The 20,597-nt window shown below is 56.3% G+C and overlaps 3 protein-coding genes across 7 annotated transcripts; all 3 read left to right on the plus strand.

The window, feature by feature from the left end:
• Positions 1-182: 182 nt before the first annotated feature.
• Positions 183-5,417, plus strand: LOC109574469 (CMRF35-like molecule 6). Of its 3 annotated transcripts, none has more exons than XM_019982505.2 (4): positions 183-761; positions 1,267-1,596; positions 2,495-2,618; positions 4,195-5,417. In XM_019982505.2, the coding sequence occupies exons 1-4, from the start codon at positions 701-703 to the stop codon at positions 4,247-4,249; spliced, it is 570 nt and encodes a 189-aa protein (XP_019838064.2). In that variant the 5' UTR covers positions 183-700; the 3' UTR covers positions 4,250-5,417. The 3 variants fall into 3 exon arrangements, with proteins under 3 accessions (XP_019838064.2, XP_019838063.2, XP_070630237.1); XM_019982504.2 differs by having other exon boundaries at positions 189-761; positions 4,102-5,417; XM_070774136.1 differs by having other exon boundaries at positions 190-761; positions 1,248-1,596; positions 4,102-5,417.
• Positions 5,418-8,084: 2,667 nt separating this feature from the next.
• On the plus strand, positions 8,085-14,196 carry LOC109574470 (CMRF35-like molecule 6). The gene is made up of 3 exons (XM_019982507.2): positions 8,085-8,627; positions 10,368-10,491; positions 11,802-14,196. The coding sequence occupies exons 1-3, from the start codon at positions 8,270-8,272 to the stop codon at positions 11,947-11,949; spliced, it is 630 nt and encodes a 209-aa protein (XP_019838066.2). The 5' UTR covers positions 8,085-8,269; the 3' UTR covers positions 11,950-14,196.
• Positions 14,197-14,792: 596 nt separating this feature from the next.
• LOC139177648 (CMRF35-like molecule 6) lies at positions 14,793-19,870 on the plus strand. Of its 3 annotated transcripts, XR_011562189.1 has the most exons (5): positions 14,793-15,251; positions 15,723-16,052; positions 16,951-17,074; positions 17,860-18,125; positions 18,556-18,692. XR_011562189.1 is itself a non-coding variant. In XM_070774140.1 (4 exons), exons 1-4 carry the CDS (start codon positions 15,191-15,193, stop codon positions 18,701-18,703), a joined length of 570 nt encoding a protein of 189 aa, XP_070630241.1. In that variant the 5' UTR covers positions 14,798-15,190; the 3' UTR covers positions 18,704-19,870. The 3 variants fall into 3 exon arrangements, 2 of the variants coding, with proteins under 2 accessions (XP_070630241.1, XP_070630240.1); XM_070774140.1 differs by lacking the exon at positions 17,860-18,125 and having other exon boundaries at positions 14,798-15,251; positions 18,649-19,870; XM_070774139.1 differs by lacking the exon at positions 17,860-18,125 and having other exon boundaries at positions 14,827-15,251; positions 18,556-19,870.
• Positions 19,871-20,597: the final 727 nt, after the last annotated feature.

Raw genomic sequence — 20,597 nt, forward strand, 5'->3', positions numbered from 1 at the left:
GCGGAGCGTGAAGAAGGGGTCTTGAGGGTTTGCAACCGCTGTTCTGTGTGTATTTGGGCAGTGAGGGGCCTAGAGGGGGGAGGCCACAGCCCGAGGGATGTGTACCCTGGGGGGAACCAGAGCCAAGGTGGGACGTAGGAAGTTCTCTGGGGTCACAAGGCAGAATTGCCGGGGAAGGAAGAGGATTTGGGGTTCTGTGGGGGCAGAGTCTTGTGGTCGCCCAGAGCTGCAGGTGGGGAGACAGTGACCCCTTGGTCACCACCAGGACTGGGGAGGATGGATGAGCATGACATCCACCCTCAGACTTCCCATCCTGACCACAATGAAATGACGCATCGCAGAGGGCGGGGATGTGCCACGGAAGAGGAACCCAGCTTGTGGACGGGCGTGTGAGACTGAGAGATGATCTGCTGTGGGTTGGGCGAGGAGTGAGCAGCCTCCCCGATCGAGTGGCCCGGCACGTGTCTAGTCGCTGAACTGGGTGGAGCTGAGGGCAGCGGGCTGGACCAACTGTGTTCCCCTCCCCCTAAGCTTCCTGCCCCCTGCCCCCTGGACCACCTGAGCTGACCTGGGCCGGGACCAGGAAGCAGAGAGGCCCAGAGGAGCAGAAGTGAGGACTGGGAGGGACTCCTCTGAAGAGGCTCAGCCTTGTCCCTCTCCTTGGCCTGGCGCTGCTTCAGGTGACATCCCTACTGGGGAAATGACCCCGAGGGGCAGGGCCGGGTGGCTGCCTTCAGCTCTGCTGCTGCTCCAGCTCCCAGGTAGGTGGCTCAGCCCTTCCTGTGGGAGAGGAGGGGGCAGGGCCGGAGCTGGGTCAACAGGGTTGGGGGGGTGGGGGTGGGGCCAGCAGCAGGGGGTGGGGGGAAGTTCCAGGAGGGGCTGCCGCCTATCTCACCAGCAAGCAGGAGGGTTCAGGGCATGAAGCAGGTGAGCCCTGGCCCACTGTGCTGGTGGGAGGGGGCGCCTGTGATGGTCACACCTTAATGGTCACAGTCAGGGATGACCTCTTGTGGCACCACACACACACACACACACACACTCACACACACATGGAGGTTTTCCCATCCTGGGCTCTTCTGTCTCCAAGGACACCCTCTCCTCTGTGAGGAGGGAAGCTCCTCCCTGTCTTCCTCCCCTGGATGTGAGGAAGGCTCCCTTTCTGCCTTGGCCTCCTCCAGACCCCACGGGCCCTTCAGGGACCCGCATCTGGGATTCCTTTGACCCAGGCCCACCTGATGGAGAGCCAGACCCGGTTGTGTTTTCCAGGCTGTTTGTCCCTGAGCGGCCCCCGCAGAGTGACGGGCATCGTGGGGAGATCCCTGAGCGTGCAGTGTCAGTACCAGGAGGAATTCATAAACAATACCAAATACTGGTGCAAACCCCCATGTGTGTTATCGTGGAGGATGGTGGAGACCACAGAGTCAGAGAGAGAAGTGAGGAGGGGCCACGTGTCCATCAGAGACCATCCTGCAAGCCTCACCTTCACAGTGACCTTGGAGAACCTCAGAGAAGAGGATGCGGGAACGTACTGGTGTGGGATCGATGTGTTATCTACATTTGACCCCATCTTCGAGGTGGAGGTGTCTGTGATCCCAGGTGAGCATCCTCCACCGTCACTCCAGCACCAGGCTGGTCACCTGGACCCTCAGGAAGGAAGTGGGACAGAAAGGCTGGGCCAGGATGACCAGGAGGGGGTTGGGCGGTGAGCCTGGCTATGGGTGGTGTCTTGGGCCCATGCTTGTTTGCACACACGCACATCTCTGTCTGTGAGTGGGGCCACCCTAGAGCTACACGTGGACACCGTCAAGGTGGGCATCTTCCTGCTTCACGGGCTGGCGGGCATCCTGCTCTGGGGTCCAGGCTGCCTGCTCTCCTCACAAGCGCACGTCCACTCTCAAGGGGCCCGTGTCTCTTTCTGGCCTGTGCAGGGTTCTGCCTACGGGGGGCGCACTCTCACAAGGCCTTACTGCATACAGGCCGGCCTTGACCCCGGGGCCCTGAGGAACTGAGACGGGCCCTACCCTGAGCCCAGGGGTGGGACCTGCTCCAGAGCCCGCACCTGCACCGGGCTTCACCACCATCCCCGCTTCCAGTGCATACCCTGCCCTTGTGCTGGCCCAGAGGCCACCAGTGACCCTCCAGTGTTCTGGAAGGACCTCCTGGGGTTCTGGGGCTTCTCTTGTAACCCCAAGGAAAACGCGAAACGGAGCCCCTACTCTGTCCCTCTTGGGACTCGCCCTGCCCTTCCAGGCTGACCCTCTCTGTCCCTCTTGCTTTCCACTTGGCATTGACCGTGCTCACCTGCCCAGGGTGCATCTGGAGGGGTGGGGGGAGGGGGGCCCAGGGTCTGGCCAGGCCTGGGTGAGGCCATGGGGAGCGGTGGACCCCTGACCAGATGGCCCGAGTGACCTTGACTGTGTGAGTCACAGCCACACGGGGACAGAGTGTGGGACGCGGGGAAGGAAACGGGGCCTGCCTTGTGCTTCTCCCTCAGCCCCTGCTACAGCCAGCGGCCCCGAGAGGCCCACGGGCTCCCCAGGCTCTCCCATGATCCTGCCAGTGCCCACCTGGAGCACCGCATCTGCTCAGGAGACCCCCGATCCCGGCCAAGCTCCTCGGTAAGGGGCCACGTCCCAGGACATTGGCACCTGGGTGGTTTCTCCTCTGGGTGAGGGGACAGGGCGGGGATTTGGGTCTTCCGTCTCCGGGCCCCTCGTTTATTCCCACACCGGACTGTGAAGGTCCCACTGCGTGCCTGGGGCTCTGCTGTGGATGCAGTAAGACCACCCAGGCAGGATCCGGCTCCGATGAGAGTTGTGCTGTAAGGGGCAAGTCACGCCCTGGACCAGTCCACACAGAGCTCCTATGTAAATATGGTGGTTTGGGATGAGTACTATGGAGAGATACCAGCCGCTGGGGTTCGGTGAGAGTGTGTGTGGGAAGGTGATTAGATTTGCTGTTTAATACATGATAATCAGGGACGCCTGGCTGAATCATTTGAGGAGACACCTGCAGGATTTGAGGACCCTGGCATTCAGGGTTCCAGGAAGAGAGAAAAGTGAGTGCAAATGTCCCACAGAAGGAGCCTTCAGGACCCCGGCCCAGGGCAGCGAGGAAGCAGGTTTCCTGGGCATTGGTGGCCGCTACACTCTGTCCCCTGCCTCCCGCCAGCCCTGGTCATTGGTGATCTCCTGTTGAAGGCCCCAGGGTCAGAGGGCGGGGAGAACTAAGGCGGTCATTTATTCATCCATCAACTACCATGCACTTTTTTTTTTCACTTTGACTTTTCACCATAAAACTTTTCTAAATTTAATTTTTATTTTATATTAGATTATAAAGTTTAGGGTACATCACAACTTTAAAAAATTAATTTATTTTTTTATTGAGGGTAATTGTTTTACAGAATTGTATTGGTTTCTGCTGAACACCAACATCTATGAGCCATGATTATTAGAGTATTACAGAGACTTTTAAGTGTTGACCTTTGGAGATACGTCATAGATGCTAAGTCACATCCAATACTTTGCGATTCCATGGACTGTAGACTAGCAAGCCTCTCTGCCCATGGACTCCTCCACGCAAGAATACTGGAGTGGGTGCAGGTTCTTACTTCAGAGGATCTTCCTGACCTAGGGATCGAACCCACGTCTCTCAGACCTTGGGTCTTTGGAGGTATCACACTGGTACCAGTTTCTCCCTGTGAATAAAGCAGTCCCTTTCTTTTTGGGAAATCTGTTTACAGGAGAGCAGACATCACACAAAAAAGCCTACTACTGATTACTATACCCTGGAAAGGCTAACCCCACACATGGAGGGCCTTGGAAAAAATCCTTCTTCTGCCTAGATCCCTCCAGGATCCCTGGTCTCCCTCCCGTGATTCTCACGGCCCCGTCCACCCTCATGCTCACAGTCCTAATTCCCAGGGCTATTAATAAGCAGAGACATGCGAGCAGAGGGCCTTAGGGTGGGCTGCCTGTCCGGGGATGATGCTTACGTGGATGGTCCTGGACTCAGGGCACAGGGACGGGGGTGGGGAGGGACTGAGGGACCAGGGTCCCCACTAAGGATGCTGCTCCCTGTCTGTCCCCGTGCCCCCCACAGGCCCCTGCTGGGCAGCGCCCACTGCCTGCTCCTGGTCTTCCTGAAGGTGCCCCTGCTCCTGGGCATGCTCAGTGCTGTCCTCTGGGTCCACAGGCCTCTGAGGAGCTCTGCGGACCGGCGGAGGCAGTCCATTTACGAGAACCAGTAGCCCCCATGTTCATCGCGTCCTCTTCGATGCTGCAGTCTGCCGCAGGATGGAAATGACCCTCTGCCCAGCTGTCCTGTATCACACTCCACCTCTCTCTCAGAACTTCTTTGTAACTTTTTTCCTAGAACATGGTTCTCATACATCCTAAATGTAAGCTACTCAATAGGTTCTTCTGAACTGTAACTGCAGATCAACGTTGAGGACATACCTTCGGGTTAACTCACAGAGCATCGCTCATGTATGGATCTCTCGGGCGCTCTCCCTGAAGTCTTCATCCCCAGGAGTGTGCAAGCTTTCCTTTGGATCTGTTTTGGTGGATCCGGGCAGTTCCATGGTCTCCCCCACCATCTGTGCTACCACAATCCCTCACCTTCCACAGGGCTCGGATCCACCATGGGGAATCTTCCAGTTGCTGAATCCGTTAAATTAATTATGCATTCTGAAGCTCAGGAAATACCAATGCAGAAAATTCATGAGTCCTTTGGGCCCACTGAGACTGAGTTCTGAGTCAAGATTCCATTGTTCACACACCTTCATAAGCCTCCGCTCTGTCTAATGGACCAAAGAGTCATGTTGGGCTTCCCCAATTGGTGTCAGTTCAGAACAGAATCCAGAGTTGCCTGAAAAATTGGTTATTCCCTCCTCATGCCCAGTCAGACTGGTTAGTGTGTTCAGGTCCTTTGTGATGGCTGGTAGAACAGTAAGATTACTCAGTTTATGCAATGTAACAGAGTCCTTCCTTCCTCCTGTTCAAGAGTAACTGAAACCCTTTCCCAGCCCATCATCCAAGGCCTGTGGTTTTAGGCCTGGTTCAAGTTTGGAAATAGATTGAGGGGCCATGACTGTTTCCTCTGTTCAATAGCCTAGTCTCTGCTACTGAGAGCAACAAAGAAAGGCTTGAGTCGGCTGCCCACCGATTTCACTTCAAGGTGTATCATGATGAACCTGTGGGCACCAAACATCCCGGAAAGGTAGGTTATCGTCATGACTCGTCCATTTGAAGCAGCTGAGCCCGGGGGAATTTCACCAGCTTTTCATTCAGGAAACGTATAGAGATGAACAAAGTAGCAAGCACTAATTCAGGCAATGGTTCCAACCATGAACAAACAGAAGAAAGAGCTCAGCTTTAAAAAATTGTTTTCCTTGAACATTAAAATTGCTTTCCTGCTCTGGGTCTTTGCTGCTGTGCGGGCTCCTCTGTAGTTGTGGTGTGCAGGATTCCCTGGGTGGTGGTGCCCCGTTTTGTGGAGCGTGGGTTCCAGGGCTCAAGAGCCTCAGTAGTTGGGCTTTCCTCGCTCTAGAGAAAAGGCTGATCAGTTGTGGCAAAAGGCTTAGTTGCTCCCTGGCATGTGGGATCTTCCTGGATCAGGGATGGAACCCGTGTCTCCTGCATCAGCAGGCAGATTCTTTACCACTGAGCCGCCTCGGAAGCCCAAGAGCTCAGCTTTATGGCCCTCACATACCAGTGGTTGACCCAGATAATTAACAAACACAAGAATACAGGTATGCAGACATGCAGAAATGTCAAAGTCCAAGGTGAAGAGTATCTTGGAATAACATCAAATCAGGTAAGGTGTTATTGGTGCAGTTGTGAGGGGTGACTTCTGTCAGGCTCCATGAAAAGGGTTGTATTTAACGGAGATCAGAAGAAAGAAATGGAGTGAGCCCTGTGGGCATCTGGAGGAAGAGCCTTTGGGCAAAGGGAAGGCCAGATGAAGATGTCCTGCCATGGGAGCACTTTCGATGGGGATCCAGGGAAGACTAGGGAGCAGACGCCTGCAGGGTCCGGTGGTGCCGTGTTCTCCAAGAATCATGCTCCAGTCCTGTTTCCCAGCCTGAGCAGGAAAAGACAGACCAGGACTGGAGAACTTAGTCTTCTGAAAGCAGGGGAGACCTGAGAGAGGCGTTCATCGCTGATCCACTCGACAGCCCAGTAGCTGAACTGCAACACGCACATATTGTGGAAAGACTCTGGGCCATGAGGCAGGATGAGGACCCTGCATTCATGGGGTCACAGCCCAGCGGGACGCACACCGGGAACCCCAAATCCCAGGCCTGATGAAAGCCTAGGGGGTGTCATACGCGCCAAGAGACCATAGATGGGGAGCCAACATAAGCTGGGAGAGTGCATGAGCGTGTCCAGTCACAGATGTTGGTGGGTCAGGCAGAGGAGCAGGGATTCAAGGGTCTGGACCAGGCCGGAAGTGAGCAGGGCAGCAGCCCGGGGTGGATCTACAACAGGATGTTGAGGCCGAATGCTGGGCCTTTGGGTGCTGCCAAGAGCTGTGTGGAGGAAGCCAGTCAGAACACAGGGCTTCTTCCTGGGACAGGCAGGCATCCAGGCCTGCTGTGCACTGGGACGCAGGTCTATTGCCTGTGAGCAGAACTGAGGGGAGTCAGGATCTGCAGGGGAGCAGTGGGAGACCCTGGGGTGTGCAGACCAGCTTGAGAAGCTGGAATAACCTCCCCGAGGGCAGGACAGCAGGCCCCCCACCCCCAGCCCAGTGCCTGGGAAAACAGGGCTTAAAGGTCCAGCACGGCACATGAACAAGCCCCATCGGTGAAGGCGTCTGTCTCCGCTCTGCGGGCCGTCCCCTCCCTCATCTCTGCACCGTGACGAGGCCCCTGCTCATCACGTGCATCCAGGAGAGGCCCAGGAGCCAGTGCCCTGGGGCCCCTGTTGGACAATCACCCCTCTGTGCCACTGGTGGGGGAGGAGGCTCCTCTCAGCCCCAGGCTCCCCACTCCTCATCCCTCCACCCAGCGTCTTCTCCTCTGACCTCCTGTCGGTTCTCAGGCTTTCTCTGGTTCTCAAAGGGGAGTAGACTCTGTCCAGAGGCGGAGCATGAAAAGGTTGGGAACTGCTATTCTGAGTTGAATGTAGGCAGCGAGGTGCCCAAGACGGGGGAAGGCACAGGCCGAGGGATGTGTACCCCGGGGAGAACCAGAGCCAAGGTGGAACATACGAAGTTGTCTGGGGTCACAGGACAGACTTGCGGGGCAGGAAGTGGACTCGGGGGTCCCACAGGCTGCCTGCAGTCCCAGGTCATGGGGACACAGATCCTGGGTCATCCCCACTAAGGCCAGAGAGGATGGCTGAGCATGGCATCCTCATCCGAGTGTCCATCCTGACCCCAGGGAAATGATGTGCCACAGAAGCTAAGGCCCCACAGAAGAGGAGCACAGCTGGTGCCGCCAGAGCGTGTGTGAGACCGAGAGAGGACCTGCTGTGCCGGTGGGGAGGGGGCAGCATCCTAGATCGGGGGACCCTGGACGCGTCCAGTCGCTGGATTTAGAGGAGCTGAGGGCAGCGGGTCCAAGCACCTGGACCAGTCGTGCCCCTCCTTCTAAGCTTCCTGCCCTCTGCCCCCTGGACCACCTGAGCTGACCCGGGATGGGACCAGGAAGCAGAGAGGCTGAGAGAAGCAGAAGTGAGGACTGGAAGTGAGTCCTCTGAGGAGGCCTGACCCTGTCCCTGCCCGGGGCCTGGCACTGCTGCAGGTGGCATCCCTGCTGGGGAAATGACCCCGAGGGGCAGGGCCGGGTGGCTGCCTTCAGCTCTGTTGCTGCTCCAGCTCCCAGGTGACTGGCTCAGCCCTTCCTGGGGGAGGGGAGGGGCAGGGCTGGAGCTGGGTGATTGGGGGAGCCAGCAGCGGGGGATGGGGAGAAGGTTCCCGAAGGGGCTGCCACTTGTCTCAGCAGCGAGCAGGAGGGTTCTGGGTGTGAAGCAGGTGAGCCTGGTCCACTGTGCTGGTGGGAGGGGGCGCCTGTGATGGTCACACCTCAACTGTCACAGTGAGAGATGACCTCTTGGGGCACCACACACACACACACACACACACACACACACCCTGAGTTTTCTGTCTCCACGGAACCCTCTCCTCTGTGAGGAGGGACCTCCTTCCCGCTTCTTCCACCCCTGGGTCTGAGGAAGGGCCTGCCTCCTGCCTTGGCCTCCTCCAGACCCCACAGGCCCTCGATAGACCTGCATCCAGGGCTCACCAGACCCAGACTCACTCGATGGAGCTGGACTCGGTTGTGTTTTACAGGCTGTTTGTCCCTGAGTGGCCCTCGAAGCGTGACAGGCATCGTGGGGGGATCCATGAGCGTGGAGTGTCAGTACCAGAAGGCATTCGTGGACGACATCAAATACTGGTACAAACACCCGTGTGTGTCACCGTGGAAGATGTGGAGACCACAGAGTCAGAGAGAGAAGTGAGGAGGGGCCGTGTGTCCATCAGAGACCGTCCTGCAAGCCTCACCTTCACAGTGACCTTGGAGAGCCTCAGAGAGGAGGATTCGGGGACGTACGGATGTGGGATCTATGTGCCACTTTCACGTGACCCCACCTTCCAGGTGGAGGTGTCTGTGATCCCAGGTGAGCCTGAGACGCCAGCTCTAGGGCTGCTGACGTTCCTGGGACCCTGATCCTCAAGAAGGACCTGGCACAGAGGGTGTCGAGGGTCAGTGATCAGGACCCAGGCTCTGAGTGGTCGGCAGGCACACAGCACACGTCCACCTCTGGTTCTTTGAGACCCTCTCTGTGTCCACCCCTGACACACCCTCACACCTGAAGCTCTCCTGGGTGGAAAGGGAGGGGGAGACGCCCTGAATCTGGGGGCCTGCTGCCTTGCCGACTTCACAAGGGTCAGGTCCACTCTGAAGGTGACCTTGTGTCTCTTCCTGGACTTCTCTGGCCAGCCCTATGGGGCGGGGACCAGCAGGGCCAGCAGGGGGCACTGCAGTGTCGTGGAGGGCTCCTGGGGCCCCAGCCTCGCGGTGGTGGTCCTGGGGGTCTGCATCAGCCGCGAGAGGGGGGAGGCGGAGTCCCGGAGCCCACGTGGGGCTCTGGATGCTTTGGAGACCCCTCCCGCCTCCAGCCTGATCTTGCCTAACCCTCTTCCTCCGGCACCTGGCACCCGAGGAGGAAACCCAGAGGAGCCCGTTGGGCAGAGAAGGATGAGGAACAGGGCTCTTAGGAGGTGTTGTGGCCCTCAGCGGACCGCCACGTGCTGCAAATGAATCTTTACACTTTTCTTTCTTTCTCTTTGGCTGTGCTGGGTCTTGGTTGCTGCACGCGGGCCTTCTCTGGTTGCAGCAAGCAGGGCCTGCTCTTTGCCGTGGCGCTCGGGCTTCTCACTGCGGTGGCTTCTTCTGCGGAGGACGGGCTCTAGAGCCTGGGCTCAGTTGTTGTGCATGCCTAGTGGCGTGTGGGATCTTCCCCGACAAGGATCGGACCCACGTCCCCTGCGTTGGAAGGTAGATTCTCTGCCACTGGACTGCCAGGGAAGCCCCAGTAAGTCTTTAACAGAAGGCTGCTCTGGTTTCCTAAGGACCCAGTCACGATACTGTGTCCATATATTCGCTTTCTCCCCTTGACTTCTTGTTCTGAGGTTGTGCCCGGGTAACCTGAGTTTCTTCCTGTTGGCCGAGGCTTCTCTCTCACGAGGGAGGTTTCCTTTGTATGTTTCTATTTACAAAAAAGGAACGGAGAGTTTACTGGCTCCACGGGGTGTGTTGGGGAAGGGCTCTGTCCACTTACCTCAGGAGAGGCCACATTTCACGGGGTCCACCAGGTTGATATCTCTCTAGATCTTTCTGGTCACGCCCTCCCATGGAGAGGACTGCCTGGGGCCCTGGGCCTGGCTGACAGATGACACAGGGTCTCCTGATTCAGCTCAGGCTCAGCTGCAGGACTTTGCATCTGAGCTTCGCTCCAGCCACTCCCCTTGCCCGGCACTGTCTGCCCCGTCCCTCTGTGTTAATCCCAAAAGAATACGTGTCACCCTGTTTGTCCCCTGGCAGGGTGGGCCAGGAGGACAGAGGTGTGGCTGTGCCTGGGGGTGACCTGGAGCCAAGTGCCCTCTCCACACTCTCAGATCCCCCGGGGAGCAGGGCCATATGCCTCTGACAGTGCCCACCTGGCCAGGGGGCATCTGGAGAGGGGCAGGAAGGGGGGCCCAGGGAGTTGGTCAGGCCTGGGTGTGGCCGTGAGGGTGGTGGACACAGCACGTCCATCCAGATGTTGTGAGTGACCTTGACTGGGAGTCAGAACCACACTGGGACAGAGGCGGGCACCCAGGGGGGAAACGGGGCCTGACTTGTGTTTCTCCCTCAGTCTCTATGACAACCACCAGCCCCAAGAGGTCCACAAGCACCCCGGAGTCTCCCACTACCTGGGCAGTGCCCACCTGGAGTGCCGTGTCCGGGCAGGAGGCCCCTGATCCCGGCCAAGCGCATCGGTAAGGGACCCCCATCCCAGGACATCTCACCTGGGTGATTTCTAGGTGAGACCGGGGAGTAATAGGCAAGTCTCCCTTCACCAAGGACCCCAACTTATTCAACAAATTCTGTAACAAGCAGTAAAGGTCCTACTAAGTGCCTGGAGCTCTCATTGACTTGGGATCCAGCAGCAAAGCACACAGAAACAGTCCTGCCCTGACAGAGCCATGTTCCAAGTGGCGATTCACACGGTGAGCAGATCGGCACGTCGGTTGTGTAAATACACCATCTACTGATGACCGCTTGGAGGAAAATGCCACCTGTGGAGGGGCCAGCATGTGTGGGAGGGTGGTGGAGTTTGCTGGTTAAAATACAATGATGAGAGGGCCCCTAATTGATTACAGACGCTTGAATGGAGGCCTGCAGGATCTGGGAGCCAGGCATGCCGGGATCCTCAGAAATGAGGCACCAGGCACAAGGCGGGGCAGGCTGAACAAAAGGCCCCCAGCCCAGGGCAGGGCAGGAACAGACACTCTGGGCGTTGGTGACCCCTCTGTCCCCTGGAGCCCTGGTCATCTGTATCATCTTGCTGAAGAGCCCTGGCCTCTGAGGGTGCAGAGCTGAGGGGCTCACTCTTTCATCAGCCAAGGACTTTGAAGGACTGGAGCTTTGGAGACCCTGGGCAGGTCCCGGCTGCTCACTGAATAAGATAGAACAGTCCCTGCACTCAAGGCAGCTGTTTGGCTAACAGACATCAACCAAGTCCCCCCAGTGTTGGGTTCTGTACCCTAGACTGCAAAACCCCACCTGAGGAGCGTGTTAGTTGTTTCAGTCCTGTCTGACTCTTTGCGACCCCCACGGACTGTAGCCCACCAGGTTCCTCTGTCCATGGGATTCTCCAGGCAGGAATACTGGAGTGGGTATCCATTCTCTTATTGAGGGGATCTTCCTGAGCCAGGGATGGAACCTGGGTCTCTCCTGCATCGTAGGCAGCTTCTCTACCCTCTGAGCTGCTGGGGAAGCCCCCATGAGGAGGGCACAAATAGAAAACCTCCTAATGCCCAGGTCCCCCTTGGATCTCCAGTCTCCCTCACATGATTCTCATGGCGGCATCCACCCTTATGTCCACAGTCCTAAGTCTCAGGGGCAATTCTTGAGATCAGGGTCCAGAAGTCCTTCAGGTGAGGCTGCTCTGTGTTGGGTTGATCCTTGTATAGATTCTTGTAGCCACAGAATCTGTGGGGGCAATGTGGACTCGGGGCAAGCAAGGTGGAGACACCAGGGCCTCCCCGAGGATGCTGCTCACTCTCCGTCCCCGTGTCCTCCACAGGCCCCTGCTGGGCAGCGTCCACTTCCTGCTCCTGGTCTTCCTGAAGGTACCCCTGCTCCTGGGCATGCTGGGTGCTGCCCTCTGGGTCAACAGGCCTCTGAGGAGCTCTGCGGACAGGCAGAGTCAGTCCATTTATGAGAACTGGTAGCCCCCATGTTCATCGTGTCCTCTTCGATGATGCAGTCGGACCACTGGATGGAAGTGACCTTCTGTCCATCTGTTTTGTATCACCCTCTACCTCTCTTTCAGAATACTGTGTTTGCGGATTTCCTTGTAGCTTTCTTTCCTTGCCCATGATTCTCTAAAACCAAAAGCATACCTCCTCAATAGGTGCTTCTGAACTGTACCCACAGATCAATATCGAGTACAGAGCTTCCAGCTCATCCGCGGAGCATCATTCATGCACTGAACTCTCAGGCGCTCTCTCTGCAGTCTTCAAACCCCAGGAGTGTGGGAATCTTGCTTTTGGGTCTGTTTTGATGGATCCATGCAGTTCCATGGTTTCCCACATGATCCATGCTACCATAATCACCCACCCTGCACAGGTCTCGGATCCATCGTGGGGAATCTTCCAGTTGCTGAGTGTGTCTATTTAATTATGCATTCTGAAGCTCAGGAAATAAATAGCAATGCAGAGATTTGATGGTCCAGGGGGCCAGCATGCATGGGACCTGAATCCAAACTCCATTCTGCACGAACCTCCACACCCCACTGTCCTGTCTAATGGACCAAAGGGCCATGTTGGGTTTCTCCAATTGGTGTGAATTCAGAACAGAATCCACCATTGCATGGAAAATCAGCTTATTCCCCTCCCCATGCCCAGTCAAACTGGTTAGTGTGTTTAGGTCCTTTGCGGATGGCTGGTAGAAGAATAACAGTACAAAATTTATGCAACCATCACAGAATCCTTCCTTCCTCCTGTTCAAAGGTAACTCAAGCCCCACCTTCACCTCGTCATTCAAGGCCCATGGTGGTAGACCTGGTTCAAGTTTTTAAATCAATGAGGGGGCAGGGGTGAGTCTTCTAGTCAATAGCTTAATCTCCATGACTTGTAGAGACAAAAACCTGGATAGGCTGCCCACAGTTTTGGTTCAAACTGCATCGTGATGAACTTGCCAGCAGCAAAGATCTCTGAGAGGCAGGTTATCATCTTGACTCATCTATCTGAAGCGGCCAGGACCTGGGGACTTGCAGCCACTTTTCATGCAGCAAATATATGGGGAGAGGACCAAAGTAGTAACCACTAACCTAGGCGTTGCTTCCAACCATGATTAAACAGAAGACAGAGCCCAGCTTTTGGTGCTCACATTCCAGTTGGTGGACAGAGAGAAAACAGGCACAATAGCCAGGTATGCAGACATGCAGATGTCCAGGTCCACACTGAAGAGTATCTTGTAGTAACGTAAGACAAGAGGAGGTGCTGTTGGTGAGACAGCAAGGGATGGGTCCTATCAGCCTCGTGAAGAGGGTGATATTTAACCAAGTCCAGAAGAAAGTAATGCAGTGAGCCCTGTGGGTGCCTGGAAGAAGATCCCTCAGGCAAAGGGGACTGCAGGTGTAAACGTCCTGCCTTGGGAGCGTTTTCGATGCGGATCCAGGGATGAGCAGAGGGCAGATCCTTGCAGGGTCCACTGGAGCCATGTTCTCCAAGATCATGGTCCAGTCGTGTTCACCAGCCTGAGTAGAAAAAGGAAAACCAGGATTGGAGAACCTAGTTTCCTGAGAGCAGGGGAGTCCTGAGAGAGGAATTCAGTCATTGATCCCTTAGCTGAATTGCCACAGGCTATGCTGGAAAGACACTGGGCTTCAGGCAAGATGGGGACCATCAACTCGTGGGGCCACAGCCCAGATGGAGACACACAGGGAGCCACAAATCCCAGGAGATAAATCCAAGAGGGGGTTCAAATGGTCCAACAGGACACATAACAAGAGCACCAACCTAAGCTGGGAGGGTCAAGGAAGCTGTAGAGTCAAGGGTGTTAGCTGTGGGTCAACGTGGGGAGAGTGGCAGCCTGGGGGTGGAGCTGGAGTCAGGATGAGGTGGCTGAGTTCTGGGCCTTGGCGTGCTGCCATGAGCTGTGGGAGAGGCCTGGTCAGAACACGGGGCTTCATCTGGAGATGGGCAGGGGTCAGGGGGGTGATCGGTGATCGATCAAGCAGAGTGAGCCGGCTCTACTGCATGCCTCCAGCTGCGCACTGGGACCCAGGTCTACTGCCCGAGCCTAGGAACTGGGGAGAGTCGACCCACATGGGAGGAATGGGGGACCCTGGTTTCTGCGGACAATCTTGAGAAGCTGAAAAAACCTACCCGAGGGCAGGACTGCAGTCCCCCCGTTACCCCGTCCCACTGCCCAGGAAGATTTGACTTGCTGGCTCTGCACGTCACGTGAGCATGCCACTGTGAGTGAGGATGTGCAGTCTGTCTCCTCTCTGCGGGTCATCCCCTCCCTCATCTCTGCACCGTCAAGAGGCCCCTGCTCATCACGTGGATCCAGAGAGGCCCCAGCAGCCCGTGCCCTCGCCCACCCGCTCTGTGCCACTGATGGGGGAGGAGGCTCCCCTCAGCCCCCAGTTCCCCAGCTTCTCATCCCTCCACCCAGCGTCCTCTCCCCTGGCCTCCATTTCAGCCTCTCTCTGCTTCTCAAAGGGGAGTAGACTCTGCCCAGAGGCGGAGCATGAAGAAGGGTTCTTGGAGGCTTGGGAACCGCTGTTTTGTGTGTGATATGGGCAGCGAGGGGCCCAAGAGGGGGGAAGCCACAGCCTGAGGGATGTGTACCCTGGGGGGAACCAGAGCCAAGGTGGGACGTAGAAAGTTGCCTGGGGTCACAGTGCAGAATTGCCGGGGAAGGAAGAGGATTTGGGGTTCTGTGGGGGCAGAGTCTTGTGGTCGCCTAGAGCTGCAGGTGGGGAGACAGTGACCCCCTGGTCGCCTCCAGGACTGGGGAGGATGGATGAGCATGACATCCACCCTCGGACTTCCCATCCTGACCACAATGAAATGACGCATCCCAGAGGGCGGGGATGTGCCACGGAAGAGGAACCCAGCTTGTTCCTGCTCTGTGGATGGGCGTGTGAGACTGAGAGAGGATCTGCTGTGGGTTGGACGAGGAGGGTCAGCCTCCCGGATCGAGGGGCCTGGCACCTGTCTAGTCGCTGGACTGAGAGGAGCTGAGGTCAGCGGGTCCTTGCCCCGGACCAGCTGTGTTCCCCTCCCCCTAAACTTCCTGCCTCCTGACCCCTGGACCATCTGACCTGACCCGGGACGGGACCAGGAAGCAGAGAGGCCCAGAGGAGCAGAAGTGGGTACTGGGAGGGACTCCTCTGAGGAGGTTTGATTTTGTCCCTGCCCAGGGCCTGGCGCTGCTGCAGGTGGCATCCCTTCTGGGGAAATGACCCCGAGGGTCAGGGCTGGGTGGCTGCCTTCATCTCTGCTGCTGCTCCAGCTCCCAGGTGAGTGGCTCAGCCCTTCCTGTGAAGGGGAGGGGCAGGGCTGGAGCTGAGTGAGCAGGGGGAGAGGGGAGAAGTTTCTAGAAGGGGCTGCCACCTGTTTCAGCAGCGAGCGGAGGGTTCAGGGCGCTAAGCAGGTGAGCCTGGTCCACTGTGCTGGTGGGAGGGGGCGCCTGTGATGGTCACACCTCAACGGTCACAGTCAGGGATGACCTCTTGGGGCACCACACACACACACACACACACATTCACACACACATGGAGGTTTTCCCATCCTGGGCTCTTCTGTCTCTGAGGACACCCTCTCCTCTGTGAGGAGGGAGCTCCTCCCCGTCTTCTTCCCCTGGGTCTGAGGAAGGCTCCCTTTCTGCCTTGGCCTCCTCCAGACCCCACGGGCCCTTCAGGGACCCGCATCCAGGGATCTTCTCACCCAGGCCCACCTGATGGAGAGCTGGACCCGGTTGTGTTTTCCAGGCTGTTTGTCCCTGAGCGGCCCCCGCAGAGTGACGGGCATCGTGGGGGGATCGCTGAGAGTGGAGTGTCAGTACCGGGAGGAATTCATAAACAATACCAAATACTGGTGCAAACACCCATGCGTGTTATTGAGGAAGACAGTGGAGACCACAGAGTCAGAGAGAGAAGTGAGGAGGGGCCGCCTGTCCATCAGAGACCATCCTGCAAACCTCACCTTCACAGTGACCTTGGAGAACCTCAGAGAGGGGGATGCGGGACCGTACCGGTGTGGGATTGATGTTCCATTAACACTTGACCGCATGTTCGAGGTGGAGGTGTCTGTGACCCGAGGTGAGCATCCTCCACCCTCACTCCAGCACCAGGCTGGTCACCCGGACCTCAGGAAGGAAGTGGGACAGAAAAGCTGGGCCAGGATGACCAGGAGGGGGTTGGGCGGTGAGCCTGGCTATGGGTGGTGTCTTGGGCCCACGTTTGTTTGCACACACCCACATCTCTGTCTGTGAGTGGGGCCACCCTAGAGCTACACATGGACACCGTCAAGGTGGGCATCTTCCTGCTTCACGGGCTGGTGGGCTTCCTGCTCTGCGTCCAGGCTGCCTGCTCTCCTCACAAGGGCAGGTCCACTCTCAAGGGGCCCGTGTCCCTTTCTGGCCTGTGCAGGGTCCTGACTATGGGGGGCGCACTCTCACAAGGCCCCATTGCATACAGGCTGGCCTTGACCCCGGGGCCCTGAGGACCTGAGACGGGCCCATCCTGAGCCCAGGGGTGGGACCAGCTCCAGAGCCCGCATCTCCACCAGGCTTCTCGACCACGATCCCACTTCCAATACATACCCTGCCCTTGTGCTGGGCCAGAGGCCACCAGTGACCCTACAGTGTCCTGGAAGGACCTCCTAGGGCTCTGGGGTTTCTCTTGTAACCCCAAGGAAAGCACAAAAAGGAACCCCTACTCTGTCCTTGGACTCACCCTGCCCTGCCAGGCTGACCCTCTCTGTCCCTCTTGCTTTCCACTTGGCATTGACCGTGCTCACCTGCCCAGGGTGCATCTGGAGGGGTGGGGGGAGGGGGGCCCAGGGACTGGCCAGGCCTGGGTGAGGCCATGGGGAGCGGTGGACACGCACATCTGACCAGATGGCCCGAGTGACCTTGACTGTGTGAGTCACAGCCACACGGGGACAGAGTGTGGGACGCGGGGAAGGAAACGGGCCTGCCTTGTGCTTCTCCCTCAGCCCCTGCTACAGCCAGCGGCCCCGAGAGGTCCACGGGCTCCCCAGGCGCTCCCACCACCCTGCCAGTGCACACCTGGAGCACCGCATCTGCTCAGGAGACCCCCGATCCCGGCCAACCTCCTCGGTAAGGGGCCACGTCCCGGGACATTGGCACCTGGGTGGTTTCTCCTCTGGGTGAGGGGACAGGTCGGGGATTTGGGTCTTCCGTCTCCGGGCCCCTCATTTATTCCCACACCGGACTGTGAAGGTCCCACTACGTGCCTGGGGCTCTGCCGTGGATGCAGTAAGACCACCCAGGCAGGATCCGGCTCCGATGAGAGTTGTGCTGTAAGGGGCAAGTCACGCCCTGGACCAGTCCACACAGAGCTCCTATGTAAATATGGTGGTTTGGGATGAGTACTATGGAGAGATACCAGCCGCTGGGGTTCGGTGAGAGTGTGTGTGGGAAGGTGATTAGATTTGCTATTTAATACATGATAATCAGGGACGCCTGGCTGAATCATTTGAGGAGACACCTGCAGGATTTGAGGACCCTGGCATTCAGGGTTCCAGGAAGTGAGAAAAGTGAGTGCAACCGTCCCACAGAAAGAGCCTTCAGGACCCCGGCCCAGGGCAGGGAGGAAGCAGGTTTCCTGGGCATTGGTGGCCGCTACACTCTGTCCCCTGCCTCCCCCCAGCCCTCGTCATTGGTGATCTCCTGTTGAAGGCCCCAGGGTCAGAGGGCAGAGAGAACGAAGGCGGTCATTTATTTATCCATCAACTAACATGCACTTTTTTTTTTACTTTGACTTTTCACCATAAAACTTTTCTAAATTTAATTTTTATTTTATATTAGATTATAAAGTTTAGGGTACATCACAACTTTTAAAAATTAATTCATTTTTTAATCGGAGGGTAATTGTTTTACAGAATTATATTGGTTGCCGAACACCAACATCTATCAGCCATGATTATTAGAGTATACCAGAGTTTTTAAGTGTTGACCTTTGGAGATACGTCCTGAGTTGCTAAGTCATGTCCAGTTCTTTGCGACACCGTGGACTGTAGACTAGCAGGCTTCTCTGCCCATGGACTCTTCCAGGCAAGAATACTGGAGTGGGTGCAGTTTCTTACTTCAGAGGATCTTCCTGACCTAGGGATCGAACCCACGTCTCTCAGACCTTGGGTCTTTGGAGGTATCACACTAGTACCAGTTTCTCCCTGTGAATAAAACAGTCCCTTTCTTTTTGGGAAATCTGTTTACAGGAGAGCAGACATCACACAAAAAAGCCTACTACTGATTACTATACCCTGGAAAGGATAACCTCACACGTAGAGGGCCTTGGAAAAAATCCTTCTTCTGCCTAGATCCCTCCAGGATCCCTGGTCTCCCTCCCGTGATTCTCACGGCCCCGTCCAGCCTCATGCTCACAGTCCTAATTCTCAAGGGCTATTATTAAGCACAGAAAAGTGAGCAGAGGGCCTTAGGGTGGGCTGCCTGTCTGGGGATGATGCTTACGTGGATGGTCCTGGACTCAGGGCACAGGGACGGGGGTGGGGAGGGACTGAGGGACCAGGGTCCCCACTAAGGATGCTGCTCCCTGTCTGTCCCCGTGCCCCCCACAGGCCCCTGCTGGGCAGCGCCCACTGCCTGCTCCTGGTCTTCCTGAAGGTGCCCCTGCTCCTGGGCATGCTCAGTGCTGTCCTCTGGGTCCACAGGCCTCTGAGGAGCTCTGCGGACCGGCGGAGGCAGTCCATTTACGAGAACCAGTAGCCCCCATGTTCATCGCGTCCTCTTCGATGCTGCAGTCTGCCGCAGGATGGAAATGACCCTCTGCCCAGCTGTCCTGTATCACACTCCACCTCTCTCTCAGAACTTCTTTGTAACTTTTTTCCTAGAACATGGTTCTCATAAATCCTAAATGTAACCTACTCAATAGGTTCTTCTGAACTGTAACTACAGATCAACGTTGAGGACATACCTTCGGGTTAACTCACAGAGCATCGCTCATGTATGGATCTCTCGGGCGCTCTCCCTGAAGTCTTCATCCCCAGGAGTGTGCAAGCCTTCCTTTGGATCTGTTTTGGTGGATCCGGGCAGTTCCATGGTCTCCCCCACCATCTGTGCTACCACAATCCCTCACCTTCCACAGGGCTTGGATCCACCGTGGGGAATCTTCCAGTTGCTGAATCCGTCTAATTAATTATGCATTCTGAAGCTCAGGAAATACCAATGCAGAATGTTCATGAGTCCTTTGGGCCCACTGAGACTGAGTTCTGAGTCAAGATTCCATTGTTCACACACCTTCATAAGCCTCCGCTCTGTCTAATGGACCAAAGAGTCATGTTGGGCTTCTCCAATTGGTGTCAGTTCAGAACAGAATCCAGAGTTGCCTGAAAAATTGGTTATTCCCTCCTCATGCCCAGTCAGACTGGTTAGTGTGTTCAGGTCCTTTGTGATGGCTGGTAGAACAGTAAGATTACTCAGTTTATGCAACGTAACAGAGTCCTTCCTTCCTCCTGTTCAAGAGTAACTGAAACCCTTTCCCAGCCCATCATCCAAGGCCTGTGGTTTTAGGCCTGGTTCAAGTTTGGAAATAGATTGAGGGGCCATGACTGTTTCCTCTGTTCAATAGCCTAGTCTCTGCTACTGAGAGCAACAAAGAAAGGCTTGAGTCGGCTGCCCACCGATTTCAGTTCAAGGTGTATCATGATGAACCTGTGGGCACCAAACATCCCCGAAAGGTAGGTTATCGTCATGACTCGTCCATTTGAAGCAGCTGAGCCCGGGGGAATTTCACCAGCTTTTCATTCAGGAAACGTATAGAGATGAACAAAGTAGCAAGCACTAATTCAGGCAATGGTTCCAACCATGAACAAACAGAACAAAATGTTAAAAAAATTTTGCTTGAACATTAAAATTGCTTTCCTGCTCTTGGTCTTTGCTGCTGTGCGGGCTACTCTGTAGTTGTGGTGTGCAGGATTCCCTGGGTGGTGGTGCCCCGTTTTGTGGAGTGTGGGTTCCAGGGCTCAAGAGCCTCAGTAGTTGGGCTTTCCTCGCTCTAGAGCACAGGCCGATCAGTTGTGGGAAAAGGCTTAGTTGCTCCCTGGCATGTAGGATCTTCCTGGATCCACAGGGATGGACCCGTGTCTCCTGCATCAGCAGGCAGATTCTTTACCACTGAGCCACCAGGGAAGCCCAAGAGCTCGGCTTTATGGCACTCACATACCAGTGGTTGACCCAGATAATTAACAAACACAAGAATACAGGTATGCAGACATGCAGAAATGTCAAAGTCCAAGGTGAAGAGTATCTTGGAATAACATCAAATCAGGTAAGGTGTTATTGGTGCAGTTGTGAGGGGTGACTTCTCTCAGGCTCCGTGAATAGGGTTGTATTTAACGGAGATCAGAAGAAAGAAATGGAGTGAGCCCTGTGGGCATCTGGAGGAAGAGCCTTTGGGCAAAGGGAAGGCCAGATGAAGATGTCCTGCCATGGGAGCACTTTCGATGGGGATCCAGGGAAGACTAGGGAGCAGACGCCTGCAGGGTCCGGTGGTGCGGTGTTCTCCAAGAATCATGCTCCAGTCCTGTTTCCCAGCCTGAGCAGGAAAAGACAGACCAGGAGTGGAGAATTTAGTCTTCTGAAAGCAGGGGAGACCTGAGAG

This window comes from Bos indicus, chromosome 19 (assembly GCF_029378745.1).
Source record: "Bos indicus isolate NIAB-ARS_2022 breed Sahiwal x Tharparkar chromosome 19, NIAB-ARS_B.indTharparkar_mat_pri_1.0, whole genome shotgun sequence".
Taxonomy (NCBI): domain Eukaryota; kingdom Metazoa; phylum Chordata; class Mammalia; order Artiodactyla; family Bovidae; genus Bos; species Bos indicus.

What these genes read in the sequence shown, in the direction of transcription:
- LOC109574469 (XM_019982504.2), top strand. Translation starts at nt 701, where the DNA reads ATGACCCCGAGGGGCAGGGCCGGGTGGCTGCCTTCAGCTCTGCTGCTG. An exon ending in GGAGGTGTCTGTGATCCCAG is followed by an intron (nt 1,597 to 2,494) that starts GTGAGCATCCTC and finishes CTTCTCCCTCAG; the next exon opens with CCCCTGCTACAGCCAGCGGC. An exon ending in GATCCCGGCCAAGCTCCTCG is followed by an intron (nt 2,619 to 4,101) that starts GTAAGGGGCCAC and finishes TGCCCCCCACAG; the next exon opens with GCCCCTGCTGGGCAGCGCCC.
- LOC109574470 (XM_019982507.2), top strand. Translation starts at nt 8,270, where the DNA reads ATGGAGCTGGACTCGGTTGTGTTTTACAGGCTGTTTGTCCCTGAGTGG. An exon ending in GGAGGTGTCTGTGATCCCAG is followed by an intron (nt 8,628 to 10,367) that starts GTGAGCCTGAGA and finishes TTTCTCCCTCAG; the next exon opens with TCTCTATGACAACCACCAGC. An exon ending in GATCCCGGCCAAGCGCATCG is followed by an intron (nt 10,492 to 11,801) that starts GTAAGGGACCCC and finishes TGTCCTCCACAG; the next exon opens with GCCCCTGCTGGGCAGCGTCC.
- LOC139177648 (XM_070774139.1), top strand. Translation starts at nt 15,191, where the DNA reads ATGACCCCGAGGGTCAGGGCTGGGTGGCTGCCTTCATCTCTGCTGCTG. An exon ending in GCTGCTGCTCCAGCTCCCAG is followed by an intron (nt 15,252 to 15,722) that starts GTGAGTGGCTCA and finishes TGTGTTTTCCAG; the next exon opens with GCTGTTTGTCCCTGAGCGGC. An exon ending in GGAGGTGTCTGTGACCCGAG is followed by an intron (nt 16,053 to 16,950) that starts GTGAGCATCCTC and finishes CTTCTCCCTCAG; the next exon opens with CCCCTGCTACAGCCAGCGGC.